Genomic DNA, 26,568 nt, shown 5'->3' with positions numbered 1-26,568 from the left:
TGTCCAGGGCCATGTCGACGTCGAACGGGTTCTCAGCAACACCTCTCGTGCTGCACATATGGCCAGCAACTGCTTCTGTGCTATCAATTGATCCCGCCAGCGTAGCGGCGCTATGCCACCTCCAGCTCGCCGTTCCGGGGCGGTTTTTCGTAGCCTATAGCGCGAACCCTGACTTGTCGCCGAGTGGTAGGTCTGTCTTGATTTACTTCTCGCGGAATCACAGGCAATGCCTGACGAGTATTTCTTGCTCCGTTTGTTAATGAACATGCACCTGCTCTTTATATAGGTCAGCTACCGTTCCTAACGCATGGTTTGCATAACGTCTCGGGATTGCAGTCCATCGTGAAGTACGTCGAGAACCTAGCTGATGCGCTTAATCTGGATCATTCGCTCGGTCCTGTCGAGAAAGCTCAATCCACTGCTTACAAGGCCCACGTCCAGTCTGAATATGGGGACTTGCTGGTGAGTGTCCTTCAAAATGTCCAATGATGGGTGTAATTTTTACGTCCGCTCACCATAGGCACATATGATGTACTCCTTGCACGCCAACTGGTGGAACGTTACAAGGCCCGCCTTGGTTTCTATGTTGCCAGCTCCGCAGCGCTACTTCGTCCCCGGACGCATCCGGGAATCATACCGACCTCGACTCGAATTCGCGGGGCTGTGGAATGTTCCAGGGATCGAGCAGGAAGACGATGAGAGATTCTCAGTATTCCGCGAGAGAAGACGAAAGAAAAAGGAGACTCGTGATCAGAAGTTCAAAAAGGTGTTTGAGCGTGAAAAGGTACGACATTGCTAGCAAATACAGAAGCTCTATCGCCCATACAGAAACCAGGTGCTGGAGAAGGCTCGTGCATTCTTCTCCTTGTATGCACGGCTTTTGGGAGACGAACGGTTCTTTCATCCGAATAGCGCAAGGTGAGCCTTTCATCACGTCCAAAAATTGCAACACTCCATCTCACCTCGGGCGGAACAGGCCAAGTTCTCTTGATGTCTTATTCGCCGCGCACACGCACATTCTAATAGGTCTCCCCTTTACCGATACGCTGATCAAGTCGCTTCTCTCGGAATCGTTCCCCAGCCTTGTTGCACATGCTACTGCCGTTGGATCATTCGCCTTCCCGGATCCCGGTTCTTTTTCAATTGTGGAAACAGACATTAGGACATCCTTTAGCTCTCTGTTCCCGCGGCCCTTTATCATTTCCTGGAGGCAACAAAAATCTACGTCGTCGAATGAAGCCCGGCGGTACACGCTGGTTCGGTGGGGCTTTGTAAGCCTGGCTACTGCAGGACTGCTCATCTATCTGCGCCTGTTCGGGTTGGGCCCAGGAATCAGGTTTGCTGTCGTGATGGATGACGGCAAGGAAGAGACTACCGATGAGGAGGATGGAGCGCTTCTAGAGGATGATGAAATCGTGGACGACGTCGACGAGGACGAAGAAGAAGACGCTTGAATCGATACGAATATTTTGTGATGTTTATTACCGATAGTTCGTCGTGGGTACGAATGTCGTATGGTCTGTCCACTCGTCGGCTGCTGCTGCCCTCAAGCAGGTGTTACTTCTCGCTTGAGGAAGTACATAAACCTTCATAGACACGACCGGGACGAAATGATGTAGGCCAAAAATTCGTGAATATGTTCGTATGGTTAATCCAGTATCAGGCTCCAATATGCAGCATCAAAACGTCTCTGGTAATCGACGTTCATGACCTCACTACATTGATCACAAGAGCGTAGCTGTTGAGTCGTCATGCGCTTGCTTGATCCCGGCAGCAATCAGTCCGTTACTCATATCCCGATTTCCCGGACATAGCTCTAGTTTGACCTCATTTCAAGGTTCACAATACAGTTGGCGATGTTGAACTGAGACCGGCACAAACTTTGTGTTGAATTTGCCCTCGCATTGCGATGCCATTACGGACAGTTTCTCCAACGAAAGCCTACACCAACAATACTCAGCACGCTCATTCACCCTCGTCCTGCTCCTGCTCGTACTAATTAGGCGAGTGACTCAAACGGTGAGAACACCCTCGGCTGCATTGCATTACAATGGCTCTACGCCGCTCATATTCGGTCATTCGGGATCTCCGCATGTCCTGCTTGCTAATCAGTTGTTATTACGATGAGCCATCGGTTACGGTGCGGTTGTGTTGTCCAACGGCATGCCGATAATTGGTTTTCTCGCACCTTCGACTGTCCCGGGCCCTAAAAACCACGAAGAACCCATAAGCGAGCAGGATCCTGCTTATAAATGGACCCAAGATGAGCTGTATTCTCTAACCTCCTTCACCCTGTTATTCGTGCGCGCTATGTCCCACGGAAAGCAGTTCACGCTATATTCGCATGGTTTGGGACCGAACGGGTGGTGAGATTGCCTTTGTCGCTCTTTCCACGGTGGTGAGTGCTGACTTCAGTCGTTCTATAGGAAAGTCGTCTTTGTTTTGGAGGAGCTTGGATTGAGCTATGAAAGCAAATATCTTAAATTCGACAAGCTTGAACATAAATCTCTGGAGCACACAAAGTACAACCCGAACGGACGTATACCCACTTTGATCGACCACTGGAACAATGACTTTACCATCTGGTACGTTGGCCGCGAAACTCACAATTAGCTCCCCGAAACCAACGTCAGCTTCTCCCAGGGAATCTAATGCAATCATAGTGTATCTCGTGGAGAAGTATGACGAAAATCACAAGATCTCTGTCCCAGATTTCAACGAGAAGATGGCCCAGTTGCAGTGGCTGTTTTTCCAGTCGTCCGGTCAAGGGTCTGTTTCGCTGGTAGCGCTAGAGCTGCTCGATAGTTGCTGACAGCTGTTCGTCTAGACCATATTTCGGCCAGGCCGGATGGTTTAGACTGTTCCACCCGAAGAAAATTCCCAGCGCCATAGAGCGTTACCAGAAGGAGATCATTCGTGTCTTGGGAGTCCTGGAAAGCGTACTCTCTAAGCAGGAATGGCTCGTCGGTGGCAAGTGTACCATCGCAGATCTGTCCTTTGTCATGTAGGTTGCTAGGTCATGATTAAGATCGCTAGATGTCGCACTGATTGCCATTGATCGATGTAATGTGAATCATTAAGATGGAACCATGTTGCAGTCACAAGCCTAGCGGTGGATTACAACGAATTTGACTTCGAGAAGGATTTCCCTGCGGTACACAGGTGAGTTGCGAGTGTCGCGATCACTGTTCTTCGTCGATAACCTATTCTACAGGTGGCATTCCGCAATGTGCTCCAGAGAGTCGGTGTGCAATGCTTTGTCTTTGCGGGACAGTCTGGTGGCCTCAGGACAGTGAAATAGGCTGGATGCAAATATAATTAACAGATATATCCCTCACCCAGTTTCAGAGACGTAGTCTATGAGCTCTCAGAGAACGATGCATCCTCGTGGGCAAAATTGGTTCCCGAACACTCCGTGGCAGCCAAACTGAGAGTACTCAGCATCTCGATCCATACAGAATGAGCGGGGCGGTGCATGCCCACCCATGCACTGTCTGCTACAACCTGTACATGGCTCTGCTGTATAGTTTGGGTATCCTAGTACTTGTTTGATGAGTTACGGCCACGACAAGCGCGTCCGTGCGGTGTGTTCGCGCAGTGCATGACCGCGTTCTACAAGCCACGTGGACGATTATGACACGCGAGACAGGATAGGACAGCTTCGCCCTGCCTCCTCCCTCTTATTATAAGATCTCCCGGACTCGCAACGCTCTCGTCTGTGCTGCTGCCATCTCCCCATCTGTTGCCAGCACGCTGTATCACCATGGCTCCTATCCGTCTGCGCCATCCGAAAGGCGTTTCGACTCTCCAGCTAGACCTCGAGAACTCGACCGTTCTTGAATTGCAGCAACAGATCTTCTCCGTTACTGAAATCCCCCCATCCCAGCAAGATTGTAAGTTTTCGAATTTTACTCTGGCATCAGTGGGAGCATGATGGACCCAAAGAGCTAAAGTAAACAATGGCTAACTCAATCGCTATCCTAGTAAAGGCCGGCTACCCTCCACACCCCCTCACACTTATACCAGAGCTACCTCTGTCAAGCCTGGGTCTCAAGGCCGGGGATCAGTTGACATTGATACAGAAAGCATCCGCTCCTTCTGCTCCGGCTACGTTCCAGTCAACCTCTGCGGCAGTCAGTTCGTTGGGTAGTCAAGCAGCTGCAATGACTGGCATGACCGCTTCGCAAGCGCGGAGTCCCGAGCCACCCGCTAGCAAGGGTCGCTCGACTGGACCAGATGTGGTTCCTATGGAGGGCGGGTACCTTGTACACCGGGCGAGTGCGACGCGTACACTTTCTCGTGCAAATGCATTGACCATATGCATGCAAGGCAGATCGTCCCAGACGACAATTCTTGTCTATTTTCCTCTGTAGCGCTCGTGTTTGAGCAGGATATCAGCAAGGCCCCCAAGATGAGACAGAGTGTGTACCGTCGTCGTCTGTGTGCACGGACAAAAAGAAGGCTGAAGCATTGTCTTCCGTGGCGGGCAGTTGTAGCGGACGCGATCCGAAGTGATCCTGTGACTTGGAACGACGCCATCCTCGGGTATGTCTGCCCTGCCGCATCATTAATCTATATTAATCGCCGGCTCGAACTAGCCGCCCACGGGAAGATTACATTTCGACGATCCTCAAGCCAACTTCGTGGGGTGGAGCCATTGAACTGACCATCCTAGCTACACACTATTCCACAGAGATTGCGTCGATCGACGTCGAGACTGGACGCATCGATCACTTCACGCCTCCTCCGGAACGCAACTCTGGCAACCGCTGCGTTTTGATCTACTCTGGTATCCACTACGATGCCGCAAGTTTGTCGCCGATGGAGGACGCCCCAGTTGAGTTTCATCAGACAATCATGCCGGTGACTGTGGAAGGCGATAGCGACCCGGTGCTCGCGGCAGCGAAGAAGCTGGCGGATATTCTGCGCGCGAAAAAGGCATATACAAACACAGCAACGTTTGACTTGAGGTGTCAGGTGCGTCTCGACCTGCTTGTTATGTTCCTCTACACTTACATCACTGACGTCACGCTAGATATGCAACAAAGGTCTGAAAGGAGAGAAAGAAGCACGAGCACATGCATCAGAGACTGGACATGTTCAGTTTGGAGAATATTGAAGGCGGTTCACACGTTCATGTTACGATGTATCTGTAAAGCTGTCCTGTACGCTGTGATGGATCGACCATGCTATGTATGCTATGTCATTGATTCGTCATCCTGCCAGGCCTTACGTCTTTAGTACTGCACTAATACGTTACGAATGCTCAGATGTTTTATGTACCATCGAGCGCTGGTCTCTGAAATGGACCGAGCGGATTCCCAATTCCTCAGATCACCCATTGTCAAAGATTTTTACCTTTGAGAAAGATGTCGAAATCTGTGGAGAACTTTGACTTTCCCCCTTCTACCTCATGCTATCATTTATAAGTGAACACAGGCAGTTTGATGCAAATGCATTTAAATGAGAATCCATACTTTCTTTGCTGTGACCACAAGTGATTGAGCACTCGAGCGCTCGACGCGTCTGTGGCGCGCAGAGCGTGACTTAATGGCGTTCAGATTGATCTCGACCTTGGTTCTATCCTCATTCGCTCTGGGTCACCCTCAGACCATTTCTGCCTCCGCTCATCGTGTACGCCCTCCTTTACCCGCAGTACATCCCATACAGGGCAGACAGTTCGCGACAATGTCTCCCAAACGCGCCAGTGCGAGCAGCCCGTCACGGAAGCGCAAGTTGACGAAGGAAGAAGAGGATAGTCGCGACGAATACTCTGATTTGACAGAGGAGGAGTCTCTTCCGGAGGACATCCCTAGCGAGAAGAAGAAGGTCGAAAAGCCTGCGTCGAAGCGGCGCGCGTCGAAGAAAGCAAAGGTCGAGGAGGACGAGGAAAGCGAAGAGGAATCCACCTCAAAGAAGGGAAAGAAAACCCAAGTGAGATCAAAGGCGAAGTCGAAGGCGAAAGCAGACGTGTCTGAGGAGGAGGAGGAGGAGAAGGAGGGAGAGACAACGTCGAACAAACAGCCGACGAACAAGGTTCTTCCGGTACACATTTCATTCCCTCCGCGCGCACCTGGCACGATCCGCATCGCCTCATGGAACGTGAGCGGGCTCGCCGCTGCGGAAAAGAAGGTGTGTCGCGTTGCCTTGCTATTCAGTTCATCGCGGTCCGGTCCTCCTTTGCGCATAGTACTCGCTGATTGTTTCGTTCGAGTCGCCTGTGACTATCTGCGATGTTACTCGTATAAAGTTCTTGCTGCGGCCTTCCGACACAAGCACTTCTCTCAAAAGCTGCGCTGACATGTCGTAATTTCCTGCAGGGCTTCAGATACTACCTAGAGGCAGAAGATCCGGACTTGCTCATTCTGACCGAGACGAAGGTAGACGTGTATTCACCGTTAACACGCCGGATTCCATGTGCTAATACGGTCGACATCTGTGCCTCTTTCTTCTGGCACATCATTGAGGTGGGCAATGAGCCTGTGAACCCTCTGCTCTCAAAACGGTTCTCGCACCGCTACTGGTCCATTTCATCGACCAAGGGCTACGGTGCGTCCCTCCACTCAGTAGTAAGAAGGATATATTGGTACTCATGCGGAGCATGATCTGTTCTATGGCGAACACGCAGCGGGTACCGCGATTCTCTCGAAGACCAAGCCCCTCTCTGTCTCGACTGAGCTACCCGGACACCCCGACCCTACCTCGGTAAAAGGCCGCATCCTCACGCTCGAATTTGAGACCTGCTACGTGGTCGGAACCTACGTCGTCAATGCGGGCCGAGGACTCAAGGTGAGCCATTCGTGCTATCCCTTTCTCCTGAACCATCTTCTTCGCTCCCTCTCTGTTCGCTCCCCCCTTTTTTCGCTCCGGCCCCTATCGGGCTTCACTATTCGTGCGCTTCCTCTCGTTCCCCATCTATATTCGCTTGCCGGATACTCGGACGATTGTCCGTAAATGGGATCGCGACTTCCTTGTCTGAGTCAATCACACATAGATGTCTACGTCCGCGTAGGATTTGATATAGGGGTGGAACACATGGTTCAACATGGAATCTGACTGCCGCTGCCTGTCTATCTACAGACACTTGACGCCAAGAACGAGTGGAACAAGCACTTTACTGCGTACATCCGTGCACTTGATGCGAAGAAGCCGGTCATTTGGGGCGGCGATCTGAACGTCGCGCCCACAGAGAAGGGTGCGTGCGCCATCTGCGCGGATCTTCCGCGTGCTCCGACCCATCCGACTGACGCGCACATTCTTCCATCTTCTAACCCATCGGATCTTCCTTGGCTGCCTATTCCCTTGTCGGTGGTCTGTGAACGATGCGCGCGCGCTTCTGAATTCAACACACGTCCGCTACTGCGGCTTTCAATCCTTGCGCTCGGCCTTTCCACGCGCTCGCTGCTGCTTTGATTGGTCAAATGGAATCTTTGGGTGGCCGTATGCGCGGTGTCGATGACCGCGTGGGACGTGTACCTGCTGTGTAACATTGCATGTGTTGCATGCGATAACGCGCGCGCAGATCTGTCGAACCCAAAGCCGAACTGGAACAAGACTGCAGGCTATACCGAAGCGGAGACGAGCGCATTCGCGCGGATATTGGAGGGGACAGACGAGGAAGGTGAAGACAGCACGAGCGAGGAGAAGTTCGTCGACATCTGGCGCGAGCTGCACCCCGACACGCGCCACTACACGTACTTCTCATATCGATTCAATTGTCGAATGAAGGGCATCGGGTGGCGTCTCGACATGTGTACGTGTTCTTCTCATCACGTTCGTGTACTGCGCTGAATCATGCATTCTTGGCATTGTGCAGTCGTGGTGAGTGCACGCCTGGTTGAGAAGGTGCGGCTGTGCGAGATCCGCAGCGAAATTTATGGTGCGAGTGACCACTGCCCGGTGATCCTCGAGATTGAGGGCGAGCTTTGAGAAGCTTTGGCCGGCTTGAAGACGTGCGCGATGAGTTTATCTGCATGCATTTCGGCATTATTTTCTGTCTCTGCCTATCTTGTTTGTTCCTTTCGTCAAAATCGATGCTTCGGAGATTCTCAATAGCATTGGAATACGCTTAGTATCGTCGCACCGTTGGGCCGGTGGTGCATACGCAGCGGATTGCCTCGCGGGTTGTATCTCGGAGGGCTGTGGCTGGTTGCGTGTGGTCAGCTCAAGTGCGAACTAGGCGGGATTACTTCGGAGTATGGACGAGCTGCGGATTGCTGAATTCGGCGTCGAGGACTCGGGAACTTGCAACGATACAGTTCTACATTTAGCTCAGATCTCAGCGCTCAACGTCATATCAGGTGCAAGTGGAACATGATTGCGATACTAGATACTCCATTCTGAGCGGAGAGGATATGTACAGGCTGCTTGCTGCGGGCTCGGAGAAACGGGCGACAGCGACGAAGATGGAGAGAAGATCAAGTGCAAGTTGCTTCTGGCAGCTACCCGATCGGCCAGCACTATGGCGGGTGACGCTGCGCAGCAGGTTTAGCAACGAGGGTGAGTTCGGTGAGCGCAGAGATGATAACGCTAGGATACGGTGCAGCAGCAACAGCGAACACAGGCGGTTGCAAGCGCATGCGCATAGCGTCGCTGTTGCCAAGAGCGTCGGCTACATTCCCGCATGCAGCGAGCGCAGAGGGCAGTCGGGCGACCACCGAGGCGGCGCTCTAGAGATGCTTGGGAGGGAGAGAGCGGAGGGAGAATGATATGGCGGGCGGGGCCAGAGGGAGTCCAATCACAATTCCCACGGTGTCGGATGGGCAAATCTGAAAAAGCCGCGAACCGCCTCCGTCCCGCTGTGCTTCCTCTCCTGGACATAGACTCTCCTCCGCAGCGAGCTGGCCAAGTCCAACTCCCCCCTCTCCTCGTCCCCTCGTCGGTCCTTCCTTCCTCCTCCCACCTTCTCTCCTGCTCGATAGCCGCGTCTCTACATTCCTCTAATCACCATGGCACACTACCAGGACTTCGACGACGACGATGACCTCCAGCATGAGCTCGACATGAAGGACCTCGAAGCTCTAGAGTGCGAGGAGCTCGCACTTCCTCCACCCGAGTCGCAGAATATCGTACCCGTCGTCTGCGGCATGCCGCTCAAATATGTCTCGTGAGTACTCGCATCCTAAGCACGTTCACTTGCCTTCTACGGACTGCGCGTCCTCGCACGCGACCGCGTTTCTCTTGCCTTCTCGGGACATCCCTCACCTATGTATGCGAGCGTCCTGACAAAATCTCATTTCCTTCGCAGATTAGTGACTCTGGCAGTCCAAAATGCCTTATTAACACTCATAATGCACTATTCGCGGGTATCCGCTGCGCCCTCAGAAACCTATTCTGCCGCTGCAGCCGTGCTCACCACAGAGCTCCTCAAGGGTTCCATCTCCCTCGTCGTTGCATTCACCCGCTTGGATTGCTCGTCTCTTCCGAGCACGTCGCCATGGAACCCCCGCACCCTCCTCTACCGCTTCAGACGTCTCGGCAAGGAGGTGTTCCGACCTGACTGTTGGAAACTATCCATCCCCGCTATTCTATACGTTATACAAAATAATCTCCAGTTCGTAGCCGTATCAAACCTGGAGGCTGCGACATTCCAGGTCAGCTACCAAATGAAGATCCTCACCACTGCGGCCTTTTCGGTAATTCTCCTGCGTCGTAAGCTCAGCCCGACGAAATGGCTCGCACTCCTCTGTCTTGCAATCGGTGTGGGTATCGTGCAGATTCAGAGTGGCGCGTCGCCTGCGTCCGAAATCCTGTCTCACGAGATGAAGCCGTTCAAGGGCTTCATGGCCGTCATCGCTGCCTGTTTCACTTCCGGTCTTGCAGGGGTCTATTTCGAAATGGTGTTGAAGAATTCGCCTGCGGATCTCTGGGTCCGCAATGTGCAGCTTTCGCTCTTCTCGCTCCTCCCTGCGCTGCTTCCGATAGTGTTCTCGCAGACCGGCGCTGCACCCGTGAGCCTGCAGTTGTTTGCGCACTTCGGCATTTGGGCTTGGGCGACCGTCGGTGTACAAGTGCTCGGCGGGTTGCTCACTGCCCTCGTCATCAAGTACGCCGACAACATTCTCAAGGGCTTCGCGACGTCTTTGAGCATTGTTATCTCGTTCCTTGCATCGGTCGCGCTGTTCGATTTCCGCATGTCCCTCACGTTTGTACTCGGATCGACAATCGTCCTCGTCGCGACATGGATGTACAATCAGCCTGACGCAGCAGGTTCACAGTGCGGCAAGTCCTGGTGGAGATGGCACAGGCCATCACAGCCCGCGCGTTCCGCCTCTGCGCTCGAGTTCTCCGGCGCAACACTCTCGCGGCGCGCATCAACATCTTCGCTCTCATCGCTCGCCTCGTTCCACGCCACGCAAAAGTCGTTCCCGACCTCTCCTGTCGAGCGAGATGCGCCGATGTTGGGCCAGCTGATCGAGAAGAATCTGCTCAACAGCAAGAAGGAGGACGACCCCGCACGGTCGCGCTTTGCACATATGCTCGCTGCCGTGTTCTCGCCGTTCCGCCCTTTGGTCCGGACATCGCTCGCGCACTCGCAGTCTGCGCCGATGGGATTCGTCGCGTCCGAGCACCCGTATGCGTTACCCTCACATACGATCTCTCCGGCATTCCAGACGCAATCCCTTCCGTCATCATTGTCGTATCCCTTCTCCTCACGACCGCCAAGTGCGCTGGGCCGACTTGAGAGCGTGGGGCACGCAGTCGCTCCCTCGGCGTCCGCGTCATCGGAATGTCTCGCTCCGCACCATACCTCATGATGCTATTCTTCGCCCTTCTTCTCTTGGCGGTGAACCATGCCCTATTCGCACCCACGGCCGAAGTCACACCCTATACTTAGCGCGTCCCATCCGTGCCCGTGTCTACCTTACTACCAGTCCGGGCCTCAGTCAGCCTAGACACTTTCTACCCCCAGTTGTCCGACGATCCGGGATTTGGCTGCGTGAACGATGGACCGCTGTACAGGACTGTATTGTTATTACCTTCGATGTTGCTTTGGACTGCACGAGCATACTGTCTGCCTGCCCACCCGCGTACACACCAAGTACTACTACCCTACTCCATACCGGACTTTAGCCTTATGATCCCAATCTCATTTCAGCCCAGTGGACTTCGGCTTCCATGTCCCGGGCTTATAATTTTCTCATTGACATCCTACTGTACATATGCTTGTGTGGATCACTACAACACTGAACAACTGTCAGAGCGGAAAGTCAATGAGAGTTCGGACAATCCAAGTTCATAACAGTTCCCATGTTAGTATATGAGCGGATCGATATCACAGTCAGTGGTGTATTACAAGAAAGCAAGCCCGCGTAGATGTAATTTATACGAGAGTGTATCAACTGGAGTATTTTGCATCGAGACCCTTCTTGATGGCTGATAAAACAAGTGTCATCATCTGATGTCCAACCCATCCAGTGATGAAACATCTCACCTTCGCAAGTGTCTTTCGCATCACCGAACAACATTTTGGTGCCCGGCATGTAGAACATCGGATTGGGAACATCAGCTGTGTAGAGTCTCAGCCCAGTCACCGCCTCAACGCCAGCGTATCACACTGACCGTATCCGCTGGACATTCCGCGTTTCATCACGACCACCTGCTTGCTCTTCCATGCGTGCAGGACAGGCATACCAGCGATCGGAGAGCCCGGCTCCAGCGCAATGGGGTTAACAGTGTCGTTTGCGCCAATGACCAGGGTGACATCCGTGTCACCGAAATCATCGTTTATCTCGTCCATCTCCAGGACGACTGGAAATTATGGTGAATACCAAAAGGGGCGTCCTGTGATGAGACTGCTTACTATCATAGGGCACAGAAGCCTCCGCTAGCAGGACATTGCACTGTCCAGGCATTCTGCGCAATGAACCATCAGTGCCGCCCAGTTTGATCCTGCCATCCCTACCAACTTACCGTCCAGCCACAGGATGGATAGCGAATCGCACATTGATGCCCTTCGATCTCAGCAATGAGACAATATCCGCGATCGCATACTGTGCCTTGGCAACAGCCATTCCATATCCGACCACCTATAACAGACATAACCACAACATCAGCAACACTCGTGTCAAATGAGAGTATGACGAAGAGTTACATACCAGTATTACATTCTCCGCATTGGCCAGCGCGTCGACCGTCTCATCCACTGACGTTTTCGTGATTGCACCCTCAATCTTGTAGTCAGACGGTGCTGCCGATGACCCGATGCCACCAAACAGGACATTGGTCAACGTTCTGTTCATAGCCACACACTATGACAGATGTATCAGTCAGCACCGGCCAGTAAAAACGTCTCGGCAACTTACCATGATGTACGACAGAATAGATCCGCTAACACCAATCAATGCGCCAACGGTCGTTAGGAGGGAATTGTCGAGCATAAATCCTGAGAGGTCGAGAAATGAGTCTATTGCAGGGGCGTTCTTTCTCACAACGAACCTTCAGCTACGAGCGCAAAGCCTGAATACGCATTGAGCACCGTGATCACGACCGCTATGCAATACAATGTATTAGCAAGGTCATGACATGGAAGTTCCTGGTAAACGTACGCATATCCGCTCCTCCAATTGCAGCAGTCGTTGTGAAGCCTTGAATGAAGCTCAGAAGCGTGTTTGCTCCTAGAAATCCGGCTGCCACCAGAGGCACTGATGGGGCCATAGACACGAATGCTCCCATCGACAGGATATTCGCGCCAAGCAGAGAGCTATTGATGATATGCCGTCCAGGAAGAGTCAGCGGCCTCGAGGACATGCGGCCTGCTAGCTTCAGGAAGGCGACAATAGATCCGGTAAACGTCACTCCACCTAGGATTAGCAGGTCAGTGAGCCGCCGAGTGTATGTTTGACTTTATTCGTACCGATAAGGACACCTAGGTACGCTGTAACGAGATGCAAAGTCGAAGCATGACCGACATCAGCAAGCACACTGGCAATGCTAGTGAGTACAGCAGCGAGGCCGACTACTGAGTGCAGCGCCGCCACCATCTGCGGCAGCTCAATGGCAGTGATTCGTCGTCCGATGACCGTACCGATCGTCCCACCGATTGCAGACACACCAGCGAACTGAACAAGAACCTCTGGGGAGAAGCCCACCGCAGCGAGGGAGGCGAGGATACCCGAACTGACACCGAGCATACCGAGGATGTTGCCTTGACGCGCAGTGGCCTGGGAAGCCAGGCCGGATAGCGAACCTGCGTTGAAGAGGTTCTCATTGAGACTTTAGCGAATCGAGGACAGGTATACGCACTTATGCACAGGACGCTGCTAGTCAAGTATCCGGCTTGTACCAGACCGGACATACCCGTACTCGCAGCAGCCAGGAATCCCCCTGCGAACACGACTGCCGGAATGCCGTACAGCCAAGTGTACTCAGGCGGATCAGTAGCACCTGCACCAACCATGGCTCAGTTAACATGTATGTCCCTGCATGTTCACGCCATGCACCACATACGTTTGAACATATCTAGCATGCGCTTTGTGATGACGAATCCTCCAGCAACGTTCACGCCAGCCAAGAGCACGGAAATCGCACCGAGTACTTGCGGTACCGTTCCGGGTAGGTACCCGCCTCCCATCACAAACAGGCCTCCAATACCAACCATTCCTATGAAATTCGACTCAGTATGACATACGTTGCTCGATATATGCGCACATACCTGAGATGGCGTTCGTCACAGACATCAAGGGAGAGTGAAGAGCGGGTGCGACACCCCAAACAACTCGGTATCCAATCAGACCTGCCAGCCCGAAGGTGAAAAAGTTGCTCATGAAGGCGGGTCCCGCAAGTTTCCCGAGCGCAATGGCTGTGCCCATTCCGGTGGTGACCGTGGCAACCTCACGAGTAGCCTTCTGCCATGGCGTGATTGCTTTGGTTTCCGCCACTTCTGCTGCTTTATTCGCTGATGGCGCAGTGACGACTGGCGGGATGGGACGAGGGGCCGGTGGGATACGGGTGCCGTTATGGAGGACGATGGACCCGCGGACTACCTCATCCTCGAGGTCAATGGCGAACTGACCATTACCACCAATTGACAGGAGGAACTTGACGATGTTGTTCGAGTAGAGCGTAGACGACTGTGTCGGCAGGCGAGAAGGCAAGTCGGTATATCCTATAACATGTGCTTTCAGCAGTGCCCACTGCCGCTCCATCTACTTGTGTGCTCATACCGATGATCGTGACGCCGTTTTGAACGTGTATCTCTCCGGGTTTCGTCAGAGCACAGTTGCCTCCTGTCTCAGCTGCTAGGTCAACAATCACCGAGCCTTGCTTCATTGCGGCGACCATCTGATCGTGAGACATGAGATCCAGGTTTTTTATTGCAAAAGCACGCTCAACCTACCTCGGAGGTGATGAGCTTTGGAGCTGGTCTGCCTGGAATGAGGGCCTGTCTCTAGCTCAGTACAGTCAACAATATACGCAGCGCGTAGGACGCACCGTAGTGATGACAATGTCAACGTCCTTGCATTGTTCCATGAAGAGGGTCATTTCAGCTTCGATGAATTCCTTCGACATTTCCTTTGCATAGCCGCCGCCACCTTCACCGGACTCCTCCATTGAAACCTCTAGAAACTCGGCTCCGAGCGACTGAACCTGTTCTCTGGCAGCGGCTCTGGTATCAAAACCTCGCACAATAGCACCCATGCGCCTAGCCTGGTCATTGTCGTGTTTATAGTGTGCCGGAGTCTGAATCTAAAGCAAAGCTTACCGTGGCAATAGCGCTCAAGCCTGCAACACCAGCACCAATGACCAGTACTTTACCCGGTGGTATCTGGACAGACCTCGTCAGACAACAGGGCGAAATATGTAAATCTTATTTACCTTTCTGCGTCGCAATTAGCACGGTCTCAGCTCTACTTCGCGGTTGTAGCCTAAGCAATTTGCTCACCCAGCAGCAGTGACCTGACCAGTGAGAAATCGTCCAAAGTGGTTTGCAGCCTCGAGCACGGCCTTGTAACCTGCGATGTTAGCCATCGAACTGAACATCCAGTCAATGCATTAGCAGCCGATTCTCAATGTTGAACGAGCGAAGATGGACGTACCTCAGTGCGTCAAATACCTGAGCACGGGATATACGAGGTATCATTTCCATAGCGAAAGCATTGACTTTCCGCGTAGCCAGAGCATCGACGATAGCCTTGTTCTGATTCGGGTATAGGAATGAGATGACCGTGCCGTCCTTTTTGACCGCCTCTGCCTCCTTCTCGGATACTGGAGGTCTCACTTTGAGGAGAATATCTGACGACTGGAAGACCTGCTCCCGATCCGCCATTGTAGCGCCCGCGGCCTGGTATTGATTGTCTAAGAATTCGGCCTGTGCGCCTGCGTTCTTCTCTATGAGAACGCGAGAGAAGCCCTTCTTCAGCAACAGCGCGACATTCTGGGGAGTTACCGCGACCCGACGCTCGTTGAGATACGTCTCTACTGGCACTCCAACGCTGAGTTCAGAATATGGTCTTCCCTCAACTGTCACCTCAACATTGAGCACCAGGTTGACATGCAAGATCGGGTCGGAGACTGTACCTGTCGATCCTTGCTCTACAGAGCTCTTTGCTTCCGCACTAGTACTAGCTTTCGCTGCATCCCGCGCGAGCGCCGATAAATGAAATTGTCGGGCAGGGTATGCGACTAAAGACGGTCGGTGTTATCCGCGTTCAATCTCCGGAGATGCTCACCTTGTCGTAGACGCCAGGAAGCCCTGATGGTTAGCCTCCTTGCAGCAGCCGAACAACACAGAGTCATGTGTGGGCTCATCCTCATCGCATCGCAGGCAGCGGAGGGTGGTGCTCTTGTCCCGGTAGTCGGTGGTAAGAGGAGACCGTCTTCGTGAGCACGGTCGACGAATTGCCGAAGAGGTCACCTGGCCCACAGTTGATATCGATGCCCGTGGCAAATGCATGATCAAGCAGGAACACATTCCCATCAAAGTCTATGTAAGAGGAAGCCTCACACTCTCATATAAGCACGCACTATCTCACGCCGTGAGTAATTCTGTTGCTTTGCGCGTATCCTCTGCGCGGCGATGTTTCTTGCAATCCACATGCTATCATACTGAACGATGGTCGCGAATGTGCGCGTGTGATCAATGGTTCGGCCTTGGTGGTACCAGATCGGTCGCGCCACACTACCCCGCATCCAGATCGTCCCGACTACCAAGTCCCTTGCAACTTTGCCGAGGAACTCATTTAGTCTCATGCAGATCACTCCCCTATACAGCGCCGAGCACAACGTTGCATACAGCCTGTTCGCACACCGTGAGAGCTTATTCATTGACTCTCTGGTGTTTACAACGATTCCGAGGATAATTGCTTAACCCTCTGCGCAACCTCTTCACAGGAATTACCTCCGTATGATCTGCTCATTGGTCATGCAGTCCACGCTCAACTGCCACTAGTGTTCGGACATCCGGATGCTCCCACAGAGCCTCAGCGGACTGAGAGTCAACGGGTGGCAGGGGCTTCCGGGGACGTCCACCATACCCGTACAACGTCTCCAGCAAAGCCTTGGTCCCTGCAATGGACGCCTTGGCTATTGTATAATCCGCTCGAGCAACAACGCCTTGGAGACTTTGAGCTTCAGGAAGGCGGGAACAGTCGTTCAGGGTTGTCTGTGCTAGCTCAAAGAGCTTGGCAACGGCGGCCTAGTGATGCCTCGAAATTCAACAGGTTTCCTTCCAAAAAGAGGACTAGATCGCTCACAGGTGCAACATTTGCCAGCCCGGTGATAGCTCCGTGGCCATTAGCGAACGTCGACGACACCAGGAAATCAGAGTAGCCGCCGAAGACAAGGAATGATGCATCTGCCTTCTTGCGAGGATACACGGATGAGAACGAGGCATTCGAGACAGTCGCGCAGATTCTGGTGAGCTTTCCGACATTACCGCATCTACAGGATTTTTAACGGCTCGAAATCACGACAAGGACGTCGTCCACTTACGTCAGCTTCACGCCAACCAAGTTGGGACACTCTTGCGCCAACTCGATGATGAGGTCGGAGTCCAGATCAATGCCTCCAGTCGCGTCAGGATCTAACGATGGCTCAGCTTCACGCCATACGAATTCAGAGACATCTGCAACAACTTACAATTATAAATCAGCACAGGAATCGGGCTCTCCTCCGCTACTTCCGCCCAGAAGGCCTTCAGCGCTGCTTTGTTTCCAGCGAGGACTCCCGCGAAGTATCCGCTGGCAATTACAATGACATAATCCGCGCCAGCTTGTGCGGCCTCTCTACATAATTCGATAGTCTCGCGCGTGCTGCCCGTGCCGGTGCCAGCTATGATTGGCATCTGTTTGAAGCCCGCATTGTCCAAGGCCCGTCTAACAGTCTTGATCAGTGAGATCCGTTCTGCATGGGTCAAGTGCGGCCCCTCTCCCATGCTTCCCGCAAGAAGGGGGCTCACGCCAGCCTTGGCGAGCCGGACGGTGTGTGACTCAAGCGAAGCAAGATCTTAAAAATACGAGGGGATGAGCGTCCTCTGTCACCTTCATGATGTACGTTACGGCATACCCAAATCCTCAGAACCTGGTAAGAAAAACGTAGGTATCGGAGCATAAATTCCGGGCTTCAGCGGACGAGAGACGACAGGTGCGCTCGTTGCATTGGTTGCCATGTTCGTTGCAGAAGTGGTGAGCTGTAACATCAGCTCGCTACCCTTTTTGAGGCTCTTCAACTCGGTGAAACGCCGGACCGGTTCGGCCAGGGACATACCTTCTGACCAAAGTGGCCATCAAGACGGTGGATCTCAAACTGAACGCAATCTGAGCGTTTTGTTGCCAATCTGGTAATCGACCAGTGTGGGTTGAACTTGAGTGGGAGAAGTATAACGTCGAAGCAACCTCTTTCCGGACATTCGATCCGCAAATACGTATCTTCCCCCCTTCGCTTCCATGGCCTATGTAGTGTGTATTAGAAAATTCTCTCTTTTCAATAATATCAGGCGTTGCATTGCATGAGCTCCTCCTCGGATTGAAGAGATGGATAAGCTGCAACAGGCTAGCGAAGCGAAAGGTTACGCCAGTTACTCTCCACTGGCAAGCTGCTGAGCCGCAATGCAAGACCTGTGAGAGCTGGTGGTGGTTCTGTCGGACCAAATGTATGCGCGGAAATGGAACTTCCGAAGAAGTAACAATTGCTACGGCTACGCTACGTAGCCGTGCTGCCTGCTCAGCAGTGCGTGAGAACGTTGATCGTGCACGCAGTCACTACAAAGCGTAGACATGCCTGAATGCCCAGCGGAGATTCAGTTCCATGCGACAGCACGCACCACTGCGGAGAGCAGAAGTCTCGTATAATCATTCAGGCGCATGCGAAGCTGGTAGACAGGCAGGCATTGCCTTCAACGAGGTGATAAATCATAAGCAGGTGAGTAAAGAGCATTTTGCCGACATTAAGTGTTGTCGTACCGTCGAGGCACCATCATTTGCCCTCTACTATCTCCATTTTATCCACGACCTCCCGTTCCCACTGCGTCCATCCTTCACCGTCTCTTTCTCCGGCATCATCTGTCGCCTTCTCCAAAACCTCCCATGGCACGCACGCCCGGTCCCCGCCGTCCGCCGGTTCCAGCGCGAAGCGCCCTTGTCGTGTCCGGGTGAGCGTAACGACATGCGCTGCTGAGCCCAAGGCATGTCCGAGGTCATGCACGATGGAACGAACGTAAGTTCCTCCAGATACCCTCATCCGTAGCACAAACGCTGCGGGGGCGAGGTCGGCGGAAATGTCGGTTTCACTATCCGGCTCGTCTTCGATTTTTACGTCTTGTTCAGCTCCTTTCAGGGCCGCCTCGACAGCGTGCTTCTGCTCTTCTGTGAATTTCTTCTCGGGCCATTGGAACGTATGATCACTGCCCTTCCACTCGACTAGCTCGAGAGAGTGCACCGTAACTTTGCGCTTCTCGATGGGTCGCGGCAATGGAATACCGTTGCGCGCATATTCATATAATGGCCTTCCGTCCATCTTGAGAGCGGAAAATCTACACGTAGTTGATTGTCATCAATCGACGATCGCCTGAGCATAGAACGTACATTGGAGGGGCCTGCATGATCTCTCCAGTGAAATCCTTCAACGCTTCTTCGACTTTTTCTGGAGTAATATGTCGCCATGGTGCCACCCGCACTTGCGCGCCCTCGCTATCGTATGTATCTGTCTCGCAACCAAGCAGACACGTCGTACGGTACTCCTGAAGCCTAATTAGCATTCTCAGTTATGACCTTGGGAAGGGATGACGAACCTTCACGCAATCGAGGAATTCACCCAATCTTTTCGTCCCTTTGCCAATACCGACAACTGAGTGTTGTTCTCGTTACACGAAGCCCTCTGCAGAAAAGACAAACTGACTTACCCAGCACTCCGTCCGCGAGGGGATCCAGCGTGCCTCCCTGACCGATCTTGAAGGCATATCGTGAATGTCTCGCCTTCTTTGTCTTTCCCTTCTCCTTGGTCTGGCCAGCCTCAACGAACAAACGGGAACTAGCTATCAAAGGTTTGATTCGTTCGAGGATCGCCATTGAGGTCGGCCCCGATGGCTTGCTGACCCCGAACAATGCTGATAGCGGCAGACTCGGCAATGCCTTTGGCATATCGGCGTCCAGTTACCGGTGTTATGTCGCTCGAGATCGCTTGTATGCAAGTTGAACTTTAAAGACCTCAATGTCCAAGAACCAAGGAGGGAGCGAGAAGAGAGGCCGTGAAAACTTGTACAATCCCCGAGCGTCCGCTGTGGCAAGGAGTCGACACCCGATCAAAGATCGCTGGTGACGCGCAAAATACGCTGTCCAGCTCACCACTTGCCCATCTTAACAAGGTTCACACAGTTGATCACGGAATATTATGAGAGATAAACGAAGGCAAATAAAATAGCAGTCTACAATGCAGATAGTGTACAAGACTTTTTTTTGCGTGCAAGTCCACCGCGATCATGAACGATCAACAATCATACGCAAACCCACTAGTCGACTTCCTCGACGCTCGGGCCCTCCTCCCCGCCTGCAGACGCACCGCCTGGGAAACCGCCTGGCGCACCACCACTAGGGAAGCCGCCTGGCGCACCACCACCACCCGCGGAATAGAGCTTCTGCATGATGGGGTTGGCAACCGCCTCCAGCTCCTTCTGTCGGTCCTCATACTCCTCCTTCGAAGCTTCTTGCGACGCATCCAACCATGAGATCGTCTCATTCACTGCAGTCTCGAGCTTGGTCTTGTCCGCAGGGTCAAATTTGCCTGCAAGTTTCTCGTCCGAGAGCGAGTTCCGGAGGTTGTACGCGTACGATTCGAGAGCATTCTTTGATGTGATACGCGCAGCGGCTGCTTCATCCTCCGCTGTATAGTCATGTCAGTTTCTGACTGCGAACTGCATCTAGATCCATAAGACTTACCCTTGTACTTCTCGGCCTCGGAAACCATGCGCTCAATCTCCTCCTTCGACAAACGGCCCTTGTCGTTTGTGATTGTGATGCGGTTCGACTTGCCAGTCGTCTTGTCAGCGGCAGAGACATTAAGGATACCGTTCGCGTCGATATCGAAGGTGACCTCGATCTGAGGCACACCACGGGGCGCTGGCGGAATGCCGGAAAGCTCGAACTTGCCAAGCAAGTTGTTGTCCTTGGTGCGCGCACGCTCACCCTCGTAGACCTGGATGAGCACGCCGGGCTGATTGTCCGAGTACGTCGAGAAGATCTCAGACTTCTTGGTGGGGACAGTCGTGTTACGCTTGATGAGAGCGGTCATAACACCACCAGCAGTTTCGATACCCAGCGAAAGCGGCGCGACATCGAGCAGCAGAAGATCCTGAGTCTTCTCCGATGTGTCACCGGTGAGGATAGCAGCCTGCACGGCGGCACCGTATGCGACAGCCTCGTCGGGGTTGATGCTCTTGTTGGGCTCCTTTCCGTTGAAGAAGTCGGACACGAGCTTGACGATACGGGGAATACGAGTCGAACCACCGACAAGGACGATCTCGTGGACGTTGCCCTTGTCGATTTTCGAGTCACGGAGGACCTTCTCAACGGGCTCGAGCGTGCTGCGGAAGAGGTCCTGGCACAACTCTTCGAACCGTGCACGGGTAAGTGACGTGTAGAAGTCGATACCCTCGAATAGCGAGTCGATCTCGATCGTAGTCTGCGTAGCAGAAGAAAGGGTACGCTTGGCACGCTCACAAGCGGTACGGAGACGACGGAGAGCACGGGGATTCGATGAGAGATCTGAGCATAAGTCAGTAAGGGAGCTCGTAGGTGCATCGCAATTAACTTACCTTTTTTGTGCTTGCGCTTGAACTCCTGGACGAAGTGGTTGACGAGACGGTTGTCGAAGTCCTCACCACCAAGATGAGTGTCACCGGCGGTAGCCTTGACCTCGAAGATGCCCTCCTCAATGGTCAAGAGCGACACATCGAAGGTACCTCCACCAAGATCGAAGATAAGAACGTTTTTCTCACCGGTCGTCTTCTTGTCGAGACCGTAAGCAATGGCTGCAGCAGTCGGCTCGTTGATGATGCGGAGGACGTTCATACCCGAAATGACACCCGCATCCTTTGTCGCCTGACGCTGAGAGTCGTTGAAGTACGCAGGAACAGTAATCACGGCATTAGTGACGGTCGTGCCAAGGTACGACTCAGCGGTCTCCTTCATCTTCAGGAGAACCATGGAAGATATCTCCTCGGGCGACTGAAGTAGATCGAAGTTAGCTACGGAATTCACTAACGACTGTCATTATTATAGACTTACGAATTCTTTCTCTTCGCCACGATAGGTCACGCGGATGTAGGGCTTGCCACCCTTGTCGAAGACGGTGAAGGGGAAATGCTTGATATCGGCTTGCACTTCTTGATCGCTGAACTTGCGGCCGATAAGACGCTTCGCATCGAAAACGGTGTTGTGGGGGTTCATCGCGACTTGGTTCTTAGCGGCATCACCAATCAGACGCTCCGTATCGGAGAAGGAGACATATGAAGGGGTTGTACGGTTGCCCTGGTCGTTGGCAATGATCTCAACACGATCATTCTGCCAGACGCCGACGCAGCTGTAGGCTCCTATGAATGCTCGCTCGACAAACGGAAAAGGCGGCAAATACTTACGAGTAAGTGGTACCGAGATCGATACCGATCGCCTTGGACGTGGCCATGGGTATTGCAAAAGATTATGAGGGGCGTAAGGGACGCGAAAATGAAGGGAGAAAGGTGTACAAACGTAAAGCTGTGGAGGGACAGAGCGCGCCGAGGTCCATCTTATATACGGCCTGAGTTCTGAGGGGTTCCAGCACCTTCCTTCCTGTTCGGAACGCCTTCCAGGTGTTTCTCGCGTCACGCATCTCGCCTATGGTGCACGTGACATGAGCCCAGCGCTCCGGACTTCAAGCAACGTCAGGCAGCATCTCGCCCATTCCTAACTCTTCCCGGTACTCTCTAGACTTTGGACCTGCAGCTTGGCGGCATTACTTCATTGTGGGCGATCACGGATGCAGGTTCATCATGATGGTTATTGGCATCTACATTCTGGCCTTTCCCTCACCACGCTCGCGCGCACCGCGATAAACTGAGCATAAATACTCTCTGCTCCAGAGGAGGGAGAAGTCCCGAGAGCTTGCTCAGCTTCGATGGCAATAGTACGAAGACGATCGTCCTACTCATGGTTGCCTCGTGGAATGTGATCATCGGCGTCTTCATGAGCGACAAATACTTCGAGATTGCTTGACAGTGCTTTATCTACGCCTGCATCTGTGCGACGTTGCGCGTCAAAGTGCTTCTCGTTGAGGACAGCCTGCCATCTTGTAAGTGCACGGTGAGCAATCTGTCTTCAGTCTGATGCATCTCTTTTTAACCTACCGTTAGCAGGATCCTCTGTACCCATACGGAGTTCCGCAAGAGTTGAGCTTCTATCTGGATATCCTCGCTCTACGAGCCTGCACAGCCATTCCTACTGCACTGCCCCTGTCATCCACGGAATGAAATGAACGGGGCTGGTGAGGCGGTCTGCGTCTGACTTACATGTCAGCCAGCTGCATTTTGCCCGTTAAACCTCCTGGCGATTGCTTCGCCTTCGTATCGCTGCTTGACGCAAGTCAGACTCGGGTGTCCTATGACGGGGGTAGTCACTCATCTTCCATACCGCCGTTCCACCTATTGCGTGTCATTGGGGACGAAAGTATCGCAACATATGCAGGTTTGCGTCAACTTTATGCATCATCACTTGCTCACCCGTCATTTCCGACACACATGCGCCCCATAGCTGTGACTCATGTAATGTGTCTGGTGTACGATGTCAAGTTATCATTGTTGTGCATTTCGTTTTGACCGGCGTTGAGATTAAGTCAAGTAAGTACTGCTCTGCGAGTTGTTCTTGTTCATTATATTGTGATTGCTTGTAACCATAACGGATACGTCCATATAACTCACGGCACACACAAGTGGCCACCTCAGGTTGACTTTCAGGGCGGGCCAGACTTATCGCCTTCATCGCGCAAACTTGCCACCAGAAGTGCCCGACAATCCATGTTTGATGTGCCTTGACAAGTCTCCATAAAAAGTAGTAGTACCTAAGCTTCAGCGACCACCGCGCCCCCCGGTCGGTATCGACGATGTTTAATCAGACGCACGTATAGTGCCACACTAGTGATCGCCGTCGCGCGCCTTGGGACAGGGCTCGACCACAACTGTGCTCGATCGTGTAGCCAGCTTTGTTCTCGAAAAAAAAATCCGAGATGCCTGTTCGTCTGAAGCAGTCCGAGTCGACGGTGACCGCTTGAATGAATGAGGACGCCTATCGCCGCCACCTTCGGAGCGGCAGTTATCACGCCTTGAATTGCCTATTATGAACTTACACGCATAACCGCGTGCCCTGAATTTTTGCCGCGTACTTTGAGGATCGGCCATCGTCACCCTCTCCTCATGGCCTCATCTCCGTCGTTGACCCAGGTCGACTCGCCGCCGCCGCCTGCAGCGTCGCCGTTTCCAACTTCCGGCTCTCCTTTCGTCAATCTCTTCAACCGTTTCTCGGCATGGCGGAAATCGCTCGACCTGCCCAACCCGGGCACGGTAGAGAATCTCCAGAAGGAGGTCAAAAGTAAGTTCGCGTTCTAACCATCTGTTACACGTGCTGACACTTTTCTTAGCGACGCATCTGACCAACTTCCTCTTTGACGGAGCGAGGGCTGATCTCTCCAAGAGCTTGTCGGTCAACCCCATCTTTCAAGTGACGCATTCATTTGCGTTAGGATCCCAAACCGCGCCGCCTTCGTACAATTTTGGCGCTGTCTTTGCAAACAACAGTGTGCGTAGCGGCTTAGCTGCGCATTCGACTGTTGCTGATTAGGGAGACAGGTTTTCATGCAAGGCGGTATCGACCATGATGGGAATTTGAACGGACGATTCAACCAAGGTTGGTCGGCTAGCAACGTGACGAAAGTACAGGGCCAGGTGAGTCGTGTTGTTCTCTCACATTGGCATAAACGCCGATCTCGCTCCGTTCATTAGTTATCGTCGCAAGTGGGGCATAGCATGCTGCAAATAGAGCACGACTACTTGGGACAGGATTATTCGCTCAATATCAAGGCTGTTAATCCCTCCCCAGTAGACCTTACCGGCATATACATGGGCAGTTATCTGCAATCTGTCACAAAAAACCTTGCGCTGGGAATCGAATTCCTGCACCAACGACAGACTCCCGAGCTTACGGATACCAGCGCTTCATACCTCGCGAAGTACACGAGTTCTGACAAAAATTGGATTGCAACTGCGCAAGTCCAGCCAGCGGGCATCCTACAAACGACCTACTTCCACAAGCTCAGCGACAAAGTGGAAGTCGCTGCCGATCTGCAGATGATAGTGGCTCCGGCGCGACGCGACGCACTTGCGACGCTGGGAGCCAAATACGATCTTCGAATGTCAACGTTCCGAGCACAGTTAGACTCTACAGGCAAAGTCTCCGCCCTCCTCGAGCAGCGCTTCGCGCCCTCATTTGCGTTCCTGGTGTCGGGCGAGATCGACCACTTCAAGGTGCGTGGTATTATACTTTTATCAGTACCGTCGTGACGCGTATCCTATTTAGAACGCGGCGAAGGTCGGCGTGGGCGTGATGATTGAGAGCCCTAGCATGACTCCCGAGGAGATAGGCATGCTGCCTCCACCGCATCCTCAGCCTATATAAGCTATCGTATTATATGTCTGGTAGAGGTATAATAGCTGTGTCTCGAAGCATCCCAGGTTTTACGAACGTCTCCTGCCTCCTGAAGGCCTGAGGATGAGTTCCGTATGCCGTGCCTGCACGTGAGGATAACCGCCGGGTCCGCCCAGTCAGGATGACGTCTTAGCTAGTAGCACGGCTTGCATTTATTTCCGTCGCCATTCATTCAGACATGCCAGGTCGAAATTACCTCCGCACGGACGTCGCTTCCTTCTTGCCACGTCCCACAGGATGGGGGAGACACTGCTTGTCATCAAGAATCTCGAATGCCCAAGGACGAAGGGCGACCCGGTCTTCTCTCATGTCAACTTCGAGGTGAAGGCCGGTGATATCGTCGTTATTCAAGGGAAGAGCGGTGTGGGGTAAGCAGATCATTTTTCACGCGAGGAAGCGTTCCATGAGCGGGATCTTTTCCAGCAAGTCAACCCTGCTCAAATGCTTGTCGCACCTCAATATCTACAAGGGCGAAATACTCTATCGCGGCAAGTTGGTATCAGTACTCGCAGTTGATGGTGATGGCAGCCGTTGACATGGTTGAATTTGTATTTAGGACACCAAAATCCTACGGTAAGAACCCACGCTCGCCGTACCTTCGGATTGACTGAAAGGTCTGTAGGTATACCTGTGTACCGCACCCGCGTGCTCTATGTGCCTCAGCGCGCGTCCCTCCTCCCAGGGACTCCTCGCGACTTCATGGCAGCTATCTCGAAGTTCGGTTCACACAGCAAGGCGTCCAGAATGGACAAGGCGGACAACAACACAGCCAATGGGCTCTCGCACGAAACAATCGAACTTGCCCAATCGTGGGGCATCGACGAAGAACTCTGGGACCGCAACTGGAGCAACCTAAGTGGTGGAGAGATGCAGCGGATCGCTCTCGCCATAGCTATGGGTATGAGTACCGCAGAAGTGCTCCTACTCGATGGTTCGTCATCTTCGCGCAATAGAGGATGTCTTTGGCTCACGTCGAATTGCACTAGAACCAACCTCCGCGCTCGACCCTGACACATCGGCAACTGTCGAAAATTTCCTGAAGTCTCAAATTCAGGCAGCAGATTCGAAACTTAAGGCGCTGGTATGGGTGACACATTCTGAGGAACAAGGCAGGAGAGTCGGCAATAGGTTTATACGGCTCTCAGCAGGAGGTATACAGGAAGAAGACGCAGGCGCGGCAGTCTGATGTCGTTGGTGACCTATCTACATTGTAATTAGCTATCTTTTAAGAGTTTTCGTGAACGAAACAAGTTATGATGTTCAGAATGGACGAATCGACTGTTGGACCCTTAGCTCAATTGGTAGAGCTTTGTACTTATGTGGATATCTAATATGCAAGGGTCCCGAGTTCGATCCTCGGAGGGTCCATTTTTTTTGCCATGCACATAAAAACATATCCACT

At 52.9% G+C, this 26,568-nt stretch overlaps 11 protein-coding genes and 1 non-coding gene across 12 annotated transcripts; 8 read left to right on the top strand and 4 right to left on the bottom strand.

Annotated features, from left to right (window-relative positions):
- Nucleotides 1-11: 11 nt before the first annotated feature.
- LAESUDRAFT_692034 (uncharacterized protein) lies at nucleotides 12-1,714 on the top strand (the record flags this gene model as incomplete). Its single annotated transcript, XM_040906108.1, has 5 exons — nucleotides 12-186; nucleotides 287-462; nucleotides 521-784; nucleotides 836-918; nucleotides 977-1,714. 5 exons carry the CDS (start codon nucleotides 12-14, stop codon nucleotides 1,452-1,454), a joined length of 1,176 nt encoding a protein of 391 aa, XP_040769064.1. The 3' UTR covers nucleotides 1,455-1,714.
- Nucleotides 1,715-2,310: 596 nt separating this feature from the next.
- Nucleotides 2,311-3,296, top strand: LAESUDRAFT_734200 (glutathione S-transferase; the record flags this gene model as incomplete). The annotated part of the gene is made up of 6 exons (XM_040910489.1): nucleotides 2,311-2,366; nucleotides 2,427-2,585; nucleotides 2,644-2,769; nucleotides 2,828-3,004; nucleotides 3,082-3,162; nucleotides 3,215-3,296. 6 exons carry the CDS (start codon nucleotides 2,311-2,313, stop codon nucleotides 3,294-3,296), a joined length of 681 nt encoding a protein of 226 aa, XP_040769063.1.
- Nucleotides 3,297-3,668: 372 nt separating this feature from the next.
- LAESUDRAFT_720541 (OTU-domain-containing protein) lies at nucleotides 3,669-5,349 on the top strand. The gene is made up of 6 exons (XM_040907839.1): nucleotides 3,669-3,893; nucleotides 3,985-4,274; nucleotides 4,334-4,421; nucleotides 4,491-4,545; nucleotides 4,599-4,977; nucleotides 5,036-5,349. Exons 1-6 carry the CDS (start codon nucleotides 3,764-3,766, stop codon nucleotides 5,117-5,119), a joined length of 1,026 nt encoding a protein of 341 aa, XP_040769062.1. The 5' UTR covers nucleotides 3,669-3,763; the 3' UTR covers nucleotides 5,120-5,349.
- Nucleotides 5,350-5,560: 211 nt separating this feature from the next.
- LAESUDRAFT_720540 (uncharacterized protein) lies at nucleotides 5,561-8,089 on the top strand. The gene is made up of 7 exons (XM_040907838.1): nucleotides 5,561-6,132; nucleotides 6,321-6,380; nucleotides 6,468-6,549; nucleotides 6,629-6,789; nucleotides 7,081-7,195; nucleotides 7,523-7,753; nucleotides 7,817-8,089. The coding sequence occupies exons 1-7, from the start codon at nucleotides 5,689-5,691 to the stop codon at nucleotides 7,927-7,929; spliced, it is 1,206 nt and encodes a 401-aa protein (XP_040769061.1). The 5' UTR covers nucleotides 5,561-5,688; the 3' UTR covers nucleotides 7,930-8,089.
- A 913-nt stretch (nucleotides 8,090-9,002) lies between these two features.
- LAESUDRAFT_642341 (uncharacterized protein) lies at nucleotides 9,003-10,757 on the top strand (the record flags this gene model as incomplete). Its single annotated transcript, XM_040903725.1, has 2 exons — nucleotides 9,003-9,106; nucleotides 9,248-10,757. The coding sequence occupies 2 exons, from the start codon at nucleotides 9,003-9,005 to the stop codon at nucleotides 10,755-10,757; spliced, it is 1,614 nt and encodes a 537-aa protein (XP_040769060.1).
- A 533-nt stretch (nucleotides 10,758-11,290) lies between these two features.
- On the bottom strand, nucleotides 11,291-15,849 carry LAESUDRAFT_263709 (PNTB-domain-containing protein). The gene is made up of 22 exons (XM_040901777.1): nucleotides 15,672-15,849; nucleotides 15,520-15,624; nucleotides 15,039-15,462; nucleotides 14,885-14,974; nucleotides 14,818-14,821; nucleotides 14,705-14,767; nucleotides 14,434-14,649; nucleotides 14,339-14,383; nucleotides 14,166-14,283; nucleotides 13,655-14,107; nucleotides 13,450-13,602; nucleotides 13,246-13,386; nucleotides 12,857-13,189; nucleotides 12,549-12,803; nucleotides 12,439-12,492; nucleotides 12,306-12,385; nucleotides 12,099-12,251; nucleotides 11,914-12,029; nucleotides 11,804-11,856; nucleotides 11,563-11,751; nucleotides 11,435-11,509; nucleotides 11,291-11,376 (listed from the first exon to the last, which is right to left on the bottom strand). The coding sequence occupies exons 1-22, from the start codon at nucleotides 15,754-15,756 to the stop codon at nucleotides 11,339-11,341; spliced, it is 3,243 nt and encodes a 1,080-aa protein (XP_040769059.1). The 5' UTR covers nucleotides 15,757-15,849; the 3' UTR covers nucleotides 11,291-11,338.
- A 505-nt stretch (nucleotides 15,850-16,354) lies between these two features.
- Nucleotides 16,355-17,608, bottom strand: LAESUDRAFT_643157 (dihydrodipicolinate synthetase; the record flags this gene model as incomplete). Its single annotated transcript, XM_040903768.1, has 5 exons — nucleotides 16,355-16,636; nucleotides 16,695-16,881; nucleotides 16,933-17,023; nucleotides 17,080-17,445; nucleotides 17,506-17,608. The coding sequence occupies 5 exons, from the start codon at nucleotides 17,606-17,608 to the stop codon at nucleotides 16,355-16,357; spliced, it is 1,029 nt and encodes a 342-aa protein (XP_040769058.1).
- Nucleotides 17,609-18,414: 806 nt separating this feature from the next.
- LAESUDRAFT_642641 (pseudouridylate synthase 4) lies at nucleotides 18,415-19,577 on the bottom strand (the record flags this gene model as incomplete). The annotated part of the gene is made up of 4 exons (XM_040903738.1): nucleotides 18,415-18,970; nucleotides 19,023-19,177; nucleotides 19,229-19,284; nucleotides 19,340-19,577. 4 exons carry the CDS (start codon nucleotides 19,575-19,577, stop codon nucleotides 18,415-18,417), a joined length of 1,005 nt encoding a protein of 334 aa, XP_040769057.1.
- A 327-nt stretch (nucleotides 19,578-19,904) lies between these two features.
- On the bottom strand, nucleotides 19,905-22,191 carry LAESUDRAFT_740846 (heat shock protein 70). The gene is made up of 5 exons (XM_040911107.1): nucleotides 22,070-22,191; nucleotides 21,720-22,014; nucleotides 21,248-21,659; nucleotides 20,373-21,197; nucleotides 19,905-20,316 (listed from the first exon to the last, which is right to left on the bottom strand). Exons 1-5 carry the CDS (start codon nucleotides 22,114-22,116, stop codon nucleotides 19,946-19,948), a joined length of 1,950 nt encoding a protein of 649 aa, XP_040769056.1. The 5' UTR covers nucleotides 22,117-22,191; the 3' UTR covers nucleotides 19,905-19,945.
- Nucleotides 22,192-23,828: 1,637 nt separating this feature from the next.
- LAESUDRAFT_720534 (uncharacterized protein) lies at nucleotides 23,829-25,226 on the top strand. Its single transcript, XM_040907837.1, has 5 exons — nucleotides 23,829-24,053; nucleotides 24,103-24,260; nucleotides 24,311-24,406; nucleotides 24,464-24,985; nucleotides 25,038-25,226. The coding sequence occupies exons 1-5, from the start codon at nucleotides 23,879-23,881 to the stop codon at nucleotides 25,134-25,136; spliced, it is 1,050 nt and encodes a 349-aa protein (XP_040769055.1). The 5' UTR covers nucleotides 23,829-23,878; the 3' UTR covers nucleotides 25,137-25,226.
- A 125-nt stretch (nucleotides 25,227-25,351) lies between these two features.
- Nucleotides 25,352-26,386, top strand: LAESUDRAFT_720533 (P-loop containing nucleoside triphosphate hydrolase protein). The gene is made up of 5 exons (XM_040907836.1): nucleotides 25,352-25,534; nucleotides 25,590-25,658; nucleotides 25,723-25,739; nucleotides 25,789-26,097; nucleotides 26,153-26,386. Exons 1-5 carry the CDS (start codon nucleotides 25,404-25,406, stop codon nucleotides 26,350-26,352), a joined length of 726 nt encoding a protein of 241 aa, XP_040769054.1. The 5' UTR covers nucleotides 25,352-25,403; the 3' UTR covers nucleotides 26,353-26,386.
- Nucleotides 26,387-26,449: 63 nt separating this feature from the next.
- Nucleotides 26,450-26,534, top strand: LAESUDRAFT_t8. Its single transcript has one exon. It is a non-coding gene; the product is annotated as a tRNA-Ile (tRNA).
- The last annotated feature ends 34 nt before the right edge of the window (nucleotides 26,535-26,568 follow it).

The sequence above is a fragment of the Laetiporus sulphureus genome (assembly GCF_001632365.1).
Source record: "Laetiporus sulphureus 93-53 unplaced genomic scaffold LAESUscaffold_3, whole genome shotgun sequence".
NCBI classification, from domain to species: Eukaryota; Fungi; Basidiomycota; class Agaricomycetes; order Polyporales; family Laetiporaceae; genus Laetiporus; species Laetiporus sulphureus.
This window is presented reverse-complemented; position numbering and strand designations above follow the sequence as displayed.